This window comes from Stegodyphus dumicola, chromosome 1 (genome assembly GCF_044657685.1).
Source record: "Stegodyphus dumicola isolate Sdum_Otavi_A_Nest chromosome 1, ASM4465768v1".
NCBI lineage: Eukaryota > Metazoa > Arthropoda > Arachnida > Araneae > Eresidae > Stegodyphus > Stegodyphus dumicola.
Window position 1 is genome coordinate 230,056,436 of NC_140768.1, and position 12,012 is coordinate 230,068,447.

The 12,012-nt window shown below is 31.6% G+C and overlaps 1 protein-coding gene across 3 annotated transcripts in view; it reads left to right on the forward strand.

Moving 5' to 3' along the window:
- Positions 1-664: 664 nt before the first annotated feature.
- Bap111 (Brahma associated protein 111kD) overlaps positions 665-12,012 on the forward strand; it is a 70,027-nt gene continuing 58,679 nt past the window's right edge. For 2 of the 3 annotated variants that reach the window (XM_035359814.1, XM_035359816.1), the window contains exons 1-2: positions 665-821; positions 1,748-1,817. In XM_035359814.1, coding sequence (XP_035215705.1) covers positions 1,754-1,817 — 64 coding nt within the window. In that variant the 5' untranslated portion in view covers positions 665-821; positions 1,748-1,753. The remainder of the gene's footprint in view (positions 822-1,747; positions 1,818-12,012) is intronic. The other variant, XM_035359815.2, reaches the window with a different exon arrangement.

The following is a 12,012-nucleotide window of genomic DNA, read 5'->3' on the forward strand; positions in this document are numbered from 1 at the left end:
AGCCTGGAGCAATGTAGAGGTGAGATAGACTGGTTTCTATGCAATAAACGTCACTTCCGCACGGAATTTGCACTTCACTTTCCGCCGACGGAATTTGAAGGGGCTAGACTCGCTCTCCCTTCTGCTGTCGAGTGGAAAGAGAATCCCGACTGGTTTTCCGATATCGATCTCGACCGGTGTCCAGATTAGACCCCTCAATTTATTGATAAAGAGTCGAAATTATCCAATAAATGTAGAATCGTTAGCATCAAATAAGCGAAACACCCGAGTTTTTTGCAAATCTTAAGAAATTAAAATATCCATTCCATGCACTTCCAAAAATTATGCGTGACCTCCGCCGTCTTCAGTTTAGCTCTAAAACGACAGTCAGACAGCTACACAGCTGATGGAAACATTTCCGACGCGCCGATCCAACACCGACTCTGTGTTTGCCGATCTCTGTAATGATCGAGACGATGACATGAGACTCTCTTTTTGTCGAGTAGATCGACGGTAACTAGGGCCCTAAGTTACTTTGTAAAATATTTTGAAACTTTCAACTAAGGAGCTTAGAAACCTCATTGCTTTCAACTATGTTCGATGTGGGGTAAAACGTCAGCCTAGGTGTATCAAACCAAGGCCAACATCAAACACCATTCCACGGAGAAAGAACGTGTAGCAACAAGAAAATTCACATCTCATCTGGCAACAGGATAATCTGTAAGGAGAAAAACATAAACTTGAAAATGGTCCGGTGGATTCATTGCAACAAAACTGAAGGGAAGAGTTTCTTGAAATTATAACTGAAGGTCCTTTGATAACTGAATACGTAAGATTGTTTTGTAAGTATACTGTAAAATGAAACGAAACTTTGAATTTGTGATGCGCTCAAAAGTGTGTTAAATACAAATGCTGGAAAATAGCATACTTCTGAATGAATAACAAAGTATCATATGGACACGTATAAGTAAAAAATATCCAGTTAGCTTTAATGTACATAGTGAAATAAATATTCTTGTGACATCGAGGTACTATTGAAGAACGTCAGATAAAATATGTGGTTAATAGCTGTAATATGATGTATTGAGTACTGACAGGATATGAATTTAGGTTCATGACTAACAGATTTCTGTAGTTGTTAAATTTTATTTAAAATAAAAAATGAAATTTGTGACTCGTATATAGTTTCGATTAGAAAATACGAGTTTTTTAAGATTAATAAATGTTAAAGTTGCATATCAGTTGCTGAATTAAAACAAATGAGTTAAATTTAACAAGACATTCTTTGCTGTTTTATCTTACTCAAGATTCTATTATTTTTTAACATATTGAGATGGATTTGTTGTTTCATGTCACAAGGGTGTTTCTGTTGTGTAAGTTCTTAGAATTGGAATTATTTAAAAAACTGCAGCATAGAAAACATTTGCAGTGTGATTAACATATGTTTGTTAGAAATATATACATTTAAAGAAAACAAAATCGTAGACAATATTTTGTTTTTAAGTAATAAAATGGTTATTGAAAGTTTGCATATTTCTTTTGAGCTAAAAGGATTGTGATCAGTCTTTTTGAGGACTGTTCACTAAAAGTTTGTGTAAAACTTCCTTTTATTTTATGAAGTCCGAAACCTATGGAATGAGCATAACTGTCTGCTGTATATTTTATAATTGGTTCTGCTTTTATTCTTTAAGTGTTAGATTTATTTGCATTCTTATATCTAACCTTCTTTTGTCATTTATGTATAAATTTAAATACTTTTTCCCCCTAGTTTGACATGGCTTTGCCACCTAATTATCGACAAGCTCAAGTGGCGGCAGCTCCGTCACCTAGTGTGTCTCGTAAGTATCCATGTAATTAATTACTGTAGGTGTTGTTCAATTAAGCTGTAAAATGTAATGGAAGCACTTCTGCAGAGAACCCGGTAAATGTAAACATCGCCAACTTTGGCAATAATAGTTCAAACCTGGTAACCTAGCGGGTTCATCCTATTCGCTTGTTTGAAGGTTACAACCATTACTCTTGTGTTCATTTTGTTGAATTATCACTGTCGTAGTTCGCATTTGCAGATTTATATTATTCTTCTCTTATTTATTATTATTTTTTCTGAATTTTTTACAACGAATAGAAAGAAATATTTTCCTATAATTAAAGAAGTTTTTGTAGATGGATGCCGGTTTTCGGGATGAAAGGAAGAAAATGTGGTGGGAGGGGTGAAGCTAATTTGTAACACGTGAATGTGCATGTGCATTTTAAATAATTAAGTAATGCTTTTATTATTGGTTATTGTCATCTAAAATTATGAGAATAAATCAATATTTATGGCGTAAAATTTTAACAAGATAATATATGTTGCTGTTTATTAATGCTTTTCTAACAGTAACTTTCAAAGGATGGTAGGCGTGACATAAATAGATGATGAAATTGAAATAAAAAATATTATTGGTTATCTAAGATGACAGAATAGTTTGCATCCCCATGGTCATCAAAATTACCAAACCATTGCTGGTGTAAGGAATATATTGTTTTCTGTGCTAACTGGAATTTAAGACAATTTTTTTTCGTATATCACGTTTAACCGGTTAATTTCAGTACATTAATACTAATTTATATTTTTTAATGAATTTTTATTTCTGTTATAAATGCTTATATATTGTCTTGGCTTATATATTAATATATTCTTTTCTGTGCTAACTTGAATTTAATACAAATTTATTTTCATATATCACGTTTAACCGATTAGTTTTACATCTACATGCATATTATCTGTGAATTTTTACTACCATATGCTTAATATATTGTTTTGTCTGCTAACTTGAATTTACATACACTAAAAATCACGTTTACAAAATATCATGTTTACGATGAGCCGTGAGCTTGGCGAGTAAACAAACAACTATTATCTTGTTAAAATTTTATGCCATAAAAATTGATTTCTTCTCATAATTTTAGATGACAATAACCAATTGTAAAAATAAAAGCATTACTTAATTATTTAAAATGCACATTCCGTGTTACAAATTAGCATTCACCCTTCCCACCACATTTTCTTCCTTTCATCCCAAACTGACGAACTGAGAACCTGCATCTATCTACAAAAACTTCTTTAATTATACGAAAATATTTCTATCTATTCGTTGTTAAAAAAATCAGAAAAAATAACGTTTTATGATTAGCCGCGAGCTTGGCGAGTAAAAATGCGCGGCTTCTCTGCGGATGAAAACTCACTGTAATTAATTTTTAAGAATTTAATCTACAAGAGAGATTTTTATTATTGCCTATTTTTAATACCAATAAAATAAGTATTGGGCTTTAGAGTGTCATACTATTCTTTAATATGTATTAGATCACAAATATCCTTTGTTATGTATAATACCATCATCTCAGTATAAAGTAACAATTGATTATTAATTTTAAAGGTTATTTAAGTGTTAAATAAGAAATTGTGTGATTTTAGGAAATCTTGATTTCTTATGTATTTAAGTTAGATATTCTAGTTAGTGGACTTCACTAGGTAAAATTACTGCCAGCGTATGAAATATCATCAGTAATATTTACAAAACAGAAAAGTAAAGTTTAAAATCTTTCACAGTCATTACAGTGAACTTCAATTTATACTTGAATTGTTTTTTTAAGACGTATTTTTAGAAATTTATGAAATGGCTCACAGTAGCTTTTCTCAAGTAGTACAGTCAAAAGTCTTTAATCCGGACGTCCATAATCCGAAATGATCTATAATCCGGACCTCAAAGCTACAAACTTTCTGCGCATATGCGTTTACGTACGCGCATAATACATTTACGCCTGCGCATTTAATGTATAATGGATGGTATAAGCTAAGCTAAAATTATCTAATTATCTATTTCAGTTAATGTTGCAGTTTTCATTGTTCCTTAATCTTTTAATTGGATCCGGCTTATTTTTTGCAGGCTGTTAGAGCAATTTTATAAAAGTAAGCTTAAACTTTCGATTATGTCAAAAAGAATTTCCGATTCTGGAGCTGCCAAAGGATCTACAAAGTGAAAGCATGTTTCGATGTCCATCAAACAAAAAGTGGAACTGCTGCCTGGAAGTTGATCTGTCAGCACTTTCCTTATCTTCAGGGCAGATGTTTTTATTTTATTCGGCTTGTAATTCCTTACTAAATCTAGTATTTCATCTCGTTGCATCTTGATGTACTCCGTCTTTGATATGATTTAAATCAAATTCCTCGTCATTATAAATATCACGAATACACATCAAATAGTTTTCTGGTTGCAATTTTCTAATTTTGACTATGCGTAATGTATGCTTTACGCATGCGCGCGTTGAAAGAAATGTTTAATAAAGTAAAAAAATAAATATTAAGCTTTTTTTTTTTTTTTGTAAATTTTGATACGCTTTAGATCATAATTGCTCTTTATTTCATAAATTACGTTTTCATATTTTTAATTTTATTTCTGAATGCCATCTTACCAGATTTAAACTGATGATCTATAATCCGGCAAAACCGATAATCCAGAATCGCCGAAGTCCTCATGACTCCGGATTAAAGACTTTTGACTGTATATAGTTTAGGATACCCCTTGGGTTATCACAAAGTTGTTGTTATATTTATGGTAACCTGAGTATTTTACGGTGAATGTTTTGGAAACCCTATTGGCTACCAGTGCTAAGATTAACCTTAAGTTTCTCAATGAGTTGGAACGAATGAGAAGGAAAACATTCATTGACTGGTGTGTAAATGAAGATTTAAATAGGTTCATTCACTTCTCAGTAAATTATGCAATGACATTTAAGGATTCGGAAAGTGGAGCTGATATCAGCACTATGCAAAGTATGTGGGGTGTAACAAAAAAGGGATTTTTGAAAGAAATGCTACTAGCAGTTTGGAGGATATTTTTTATTTTTATGTCAATGAATTTATGTGGCGAAGGCAGTATACAGAGTTTAGCTCAGATAATTTGAAATAGTTTTTGGATGCTGTTAAGGAATTCTGTGTGCCACACCAAAGACAGAAATTTCTAAATAAGGTTAAGTCTGTATTTCCTTTTTGTACTGTGCAGATTATATAACATGTATTTCCATTTTTATATTATTTCCTAGTTTTATTTGTATTTAAATTACAGTTTATTGATATTATAATTTTTTAAAGCTTTAATTATGTTTATTGGCAATATGTTTTGGATGATATTTTGCTTGGGAGAACAAGATTGGCGCCAAAAAATCACCAATTTTCGCCAAAGGGTACCTTGAAATACTTTTTCCCCCTTTTCTTCATTAGACTTTTCTATTTCTTTCTTCCAAGATTTATATTGGCCATTTTGTAGCATACCTAATAATGTATGTAGTTCAAGTAGCAGCTCAAGCTTTCCTGATTCTTTTTTATATTGAATTCATTCAACTCCATATCATGATACGGATTTGTTTTGGTATCCATTTTGCCGCCTCAGGCGATAAAGTTGCCCCAAATGGAATATCCTGCTGGTAACCTTTTATGCTACTTTTTCGAAACAAATCACTGCCATTTCTTATCAGATTGATCATTGAATATTTCTTTCAATACTGGCGTACGATTACATAGAATTTTTACCAGATAGCTCAGTTTTATACTCTAGGGCCATTCGTGATAATTAAGTCAAATAAGGGTGCAATCACACCTCTCTCCCAAAGGCAGAAATATAAAAAAGTCAAAGGTTAAATTCATCAATTCTAATGAGAATGCACTAATAAAATTAAGCACATTGGTTTTTCATAATTACTGAATAAGCAGCTCATATGAATTAAAATAATTCTTGCATTTAAACTTATATTCCCTATTAAGATTTAACTTGAAATTAATGTAGAGAATTACTGAGAGAATTAGATTTCTGGAGTGTAGTTTACGTGAGGTGAGATCACTTGAGGTCGCGTGATATGAACCAGCGAATCAGAATGTTGTACCATGAAACCATAGTAAATTCTTAAATTAACGTCTTTATCCTAATACTTCGAAAATTGGATGAAAAACCAATGAAAATTTGTGATTTGCTTGGAACAGAAGAAGAATCTGTCATATTCTTTGTGATGATAATCATGAAAAAAATTGTATTTCGGAGATGAAATTCAATGATGCTGCAACCTTTCAACTTGTCTTAGTAAAAGAAGTACAGTCAAAAGTTGTTAATTCGGACACCCATAATCCGGACCTCAAAGCTTCAAACTTTCTGTGACGCATGCGCATAAGGCCTTTACGGCTGAGAATGTGCTTGTGCGCGTGCACAAAATACGTTTACGAGTGCGCATTTAATGTATAACGGACAGTATAAGGTAAGCTAAAATTATTTAATTATCTATTTCAGTTAATGTTGGAGATTGCGTTGTTCCTTAATCTTCGAATTGGATACGGTTTATTATTTTTTGCAGACTGTTAAGCAATTTTATAAAAGTAAGCTTGAACTTTCAATTATGTCAAATAAAATTTCTGATATATATTTATTAATATGTAAATGATCTACAAAGCGAAAGTATGTTTCGAAGTTCATTAAACAAAAAGTGGAATTGTTACAAAAAATGGATAAAGGCATATCCTTTGTTTATCTAAACTTTAACGTTTGTTTATCTAAACTTTGTTTATCTTTAACGCTGCGGCGCTGCGCAATGAATTGGAAGTTGATCTGTCAGCACTATCCTTATCTTCAGGGCAGATGTTTTTATTTTATTTGGCTTATAATTCCTTATTAAATGTAGTATTTCATCTCGATGTACTCCATCTTTGATATGACTTAAATCAAATTTCTCGTCATTATAATTCGCTTCCGATAGCGAAGAAAGTGACAGAGGTTATTGAAAACGAAAAAATTTCAAATGACAAATTAGTCGGTATTCTCGACACAGCAATTATAGGACTTGAACAGCGGAACTTTGTAACTGAACAAGAAATTATGTCTGTTTAAAGAATTAAAGAGAATGTATTATCACATAAAAAACGAAGCAACTTAAACAACTTACATTGAAAGAAATGTTTAATAAAGTAAGCAAATAAATATTAAGCTTTTTTTTTTTTTTTTTTGTAAATTTTGATATCCTTTAGATCATAATTGTTCTTTATTTCATAAATTACGGTTTCATATTTTTAATTTTATAATTTCTCTGGTACTTACATATTATCGCAACCAGGTTGGCACTATTTGTAAGTTTGAGTAAAAAAAGTATGAATAGAAAGAAAATGTACATTTATTAATTACAGATAATTTTTAATACAGTTTTTTATATTATTTTGTTGTAAAATATAAAATAGCAATTAAACCCTTCCAGTTTCGAATTTCAATAAGTTGCAGAATTATTTTTTCGGCGGAAATCTTTTGGCTGTTGCTTTTAGCATTGATTGAAAACCGTATTCGCCATAACCATGTACACGTCGACTTATTTTTACTTAAAATACATCCCAGAATTGCACAAAAATGGCATTGCGCACACTCTTGACTTTATCCATGTACACTGCTATTTTCTCATAAATTACAAAAATTTGCACGAAAATGCAGGAAAATTTTGTGAATTTCCACATGCTCTTTTTACAAAACTACGTATAACACGTAGGGTTGCCGTAAGTAGGGTCGCCAAATTTGGCAATTTATGCGAATTTTGGCCTGGTTGCGTTAATACGTAAGTACCATTTCTGCATGCCATCTTACCAGATTTAAGCTGATGATCTATAATCCGTAAAAATCGATAATCTGGAATCGCCGAAGTCCCGACGAGTCCGGATTAACGACTTTTGACTGTATACAGAAAGGCACTTATTTTGATTCATCGAAATTGAGTTTCTTGAAGTGTGGGAGGTTCATTTATGGTTGAAGCGAAGAATTAACTTCAATTAAATGGTGTAGTTGAAAATTAGTTGTCGACTGGAATAGCTACATGCGCTATGTTTTTGTGGCTTCTTTGCTTAAATGTCAACAATGGAAAATAGGAGGATCTGGTATGATATGTTCACGAAGTGCAAAAGCAATGCGAGATGGATTCTACCACAACAGTAGATCTTTGCTGGAGTTTACCGTGAAACAAACAAATGTTGCCTTGTGAATATGCCAAACCGATCCATGAGTATTATATTAGAAGGATTTAATTAAAATATCGAAAAGGAGCTACAATTTATTCCTATTAATGACAATCATATTGCACTGAAAAACTGGAAGAGGAAAGTTTTGAATATCTCAAAGTGCCCATAAATGCAATTTATTGATCTGGAAACTTGAACGCACACACAAAAAATAGAAAGACCTTGGGGTAGCACCAAATGGCAAAATAAGAAACACGGAGGAACGGCATGTCATCATCTGGAAAGTTATCTCATGGAATTTGTTTGGAGAAGGGCAAATGAAAGACCCATTTGGAAAAATTTTAAACAATATTAAAATGTTTATGCCTCCAAAGTAAAAAAATTCTCGGAACTAACATTTTTTATGTATATACTGCGTCTTGTCGCCAATAAAGTCTGCTTGGCGAAATATGCGCCAGTAAAATGGAAAAGTACTTTTGTTTTTTTAATCTGTATCTTATTTATATATATGCCTATGAAAGATAAAAAAATATGCAATTAATTAAAAATACTAACTTTCATTTGCAGTACTCCCATACTTTTTTAATCTGGTTATTTCTGCTCTTTATCCTAAAAATAATAACTGTTTAAATAAATTGCGATTTACATCATATCGAAACAGATACATACTATAATGCTTCAGTTTCACATTTGGGAACCCATAATTAAAACTAACTAATGGGGGCAAATGTGAACTGAAGCTAAATCATTTTGAATTGAGCTTTATTTTGAACATGTCACATTCACTCTGTTTTCCTGTTTAGATAGATCTTAAAAGTGTAAAATTCTTCAGAAGCAGACATGCATTTTTGTGGCTACATATGTTTGAAAAGAAATGATGAATTGCCCTTTAGTGACTGCTACTTCTATATGTGTCTACGTCATCTTCAAATCTAAATTATTTCATATATGTATGTTATAATTTAGAAATTGTTGATACAGGAAAGAAGTCAATTTACAGAATAATGGAGCTTACTGCATTAAAGATGTTAACAGTCATGCTGATAGTGTAATGGATGTAATCTGTGCACTCATATAATAAACACCAATTGTTCCTTTACTGTATCTTATAACAATTAACCCCTTAACTGCCGCGGGCGTATATATACGCCTTGCTCAGCCGATGCGTTAACTGCCCCAGGCGTATATATACGTCCTTCCAAACTGCTATCATTTGCTTTGCGCTGCTACACCTAAAATTATTCGCAAAGTTAACGCATCGGCTGCGCATCTGGGGCAGTTAACGCATCGGCTGAGCAAGGCGTATATGTACGCCCGCGGCAGTTAAGGGGTTAATTTAAGTAATGGAAAGAGAAGCCGTGGTAAACAAGTAGACAGCATGAAAACAAGAGAATTGAGATGAGCACAAGAGGGTTTCAAAATGATTTAGTCAAACTTATTGGCTAAGAGCAATAAAGAGAGAATAATATACACATTATAGTCAAAATATAACTGCAGAAAAATGAATTGGTGAAATTCAAAAGCAAATTTTCATGGAAAGATGGGGAAAACCAGTAACTAAATAAAATGTTTTCTGCACGTTGTTCTGTGGCTAGTTTTTCTGAGCTTATCCAAATTTCCTTTTGTACATGATAAGGAATATGTCAAAATATAATTAATTTATTTTCATATTAATTCTCTTATTTAAATTTGGTTATTTTTCCTTTTATCAAAAAAAAAAAAAAAAAAAAAAAAAATGCTGATAATAAATTTTTCTAAACTGCATCACTTCAGAATTAATCCGTGTTGTGATTCTTAGTTAATGCTCATGATATATATACTTACATAATGCAAAACTCTTTCAGTCATGAACAGCATTAAAGTGTATAAATGGAAACCCTGATTAACCAACAGGAATGAAGTAAAAACCAGAAATGTACTATTCTAAATTAATTTTCATACTAGAATCAATGCATTCTGTTCTCCAGCCAACATGTATTCCTAATCGTCATACTTGAATATGTGCATTCTGCTCTCACGTGCTCTTCTGGTAACATCTATTTTGCAACTTATCTTCAAATACATTATAAAAATTTGAAAAGTACAAATATTAAGAAAAGGCACACAGATTACTTTAATTTATCTGTGTTTGTCAAGAATGTTTTATCAAGAATAAAAGGTGTTCAAAATAGATATTCAACTGGCTGTAGCTTCAAGTACATCTTTAAGGACCATCAACCACATCAAAATTAATATTATAGATTATATGTGTATGCATGTGTATTTGCATCAAATAGAAATTATTTTAGTCAAATTTCTAACTTTAATTTGCAGTAGTTCCTGAACTATCTCTTTCAGTGTGATTATTTCCCCTTTCCAACCTAAAAATAGTAACTGCTTAATAGTAACACTTTCTTAATTACATCATTTCAAAATAATCCATGTTTCATTCTTGCTTATCATTAATGATGCAAGCACTCATGTAAGCTTTAGTCAATATAAATTTAAACTTTGGGAACCAAAGCTTAGAAGAACTAATTTTGAATCTTAAAGTTAAGACTTTATTATAAATGATTAGAGAATTTTGGAAGTATTGCGATTATGCTTCATTGTTAATAGTATAGGTATATGACAGAACTGAATCTGTATTAAAACCATCTTTATTGTACTGAAAATGAAGGTTTCTTCTGGGAAGAAACTATTTATATACAGTGTAAAAAAATTTTGTGTTTAGAATTTATAAATTATTTTTAGTCATGACACTGAACAGATTATGTATGCAAAAAGCAATGAACAAAATAAGAGAAATATTGCACTGTAAAGAGAAAATAAATGTATGCATATTACATAAAGTTAGTTTCATGAATTTTTTTCCCAAAAATTGATTTCCAAAGGTGTCATCTGTTGTTTTTTTATTATATTTTTTTTAAATTCCGTATAAAAATTTTAGCTTATCGCTAATAAAAATCTTTTGAATGAAGATACATTAACTTGAAAACTGCAGAAACATCTACGTTGAATATTCCATGTATTATATGTTTTAATGAAAATTGCTGAAGGCTACATCTGGTATGTTAATTAATTGTTTTAAATTCATAAATAGGTTTTAAATCAGGGAAACAGAAAAAAATTGCTTCAGAGGCATTTTTTTAAGATGCTTCAATTTTAGGTATGTTCTTTTCTAATTGAACACGGAAATACTGAAAATTTACCATCTGTTCAGTTTGCTCATCAAGAATGTTGGTAACAATCCAAGCTGCTTTTTTCTCATTCTGAAAGGGATCATAAACAACATCAGTGCTAAAATATTTTAGACTCTAAAAACATATGTGATATTTGCACAAATATGCAGGAGATGGTGTTCTTGCATGGATAGGAGTATCATTCGGGGAGCATACAGACCTGTATCTGTCACTACATGGAACTCTGAATGCTTTGAGGTGCAGAGACCTACCCTATTGTTCACCCATATACTGCGGCAATTGGCGATACCTTCATTTTTCGAGCAATGGGAGGCATGTTACTATTCTCCAACCTTAGATGGAGTTGGAATCCAAAATCTAAGGTTACTGGGTTAGATAATTTACATGATCACCTGTGCAAATCCTTTACAACCTTTTGTCTTGAATTGTGTAATATCATTGCTGATATTCGTAGAGCTAGCCCAAACCACTAGGCCGTGTGATGGGGAGACTTGAAACTTTAGATAAATAACAAGAATTACAAGCAAGTTAACAACTGAAATTACAAGCCAGATAAAAACAATACCAAAAATTCTTCTTAACATTCTTTGATAAAATTTATCTTTCAGTCTATAAAATACACTTATGTGCAAAATTAAGAAAATTATGTCAAATTTCTGAAAAACTAATGGATATATTTTAATGAAATTTGGTACAAATATGCATTTATAACAAAAAAGCAATGTACCATTCAAAAGTTGTTTTTTGTTCACATGATTGTCAGTAAAGCTTGTAGCTACATCCAAAATCCACGCTGTGATATTGATATGAAAATGTGTCTAATATGAAGTATGC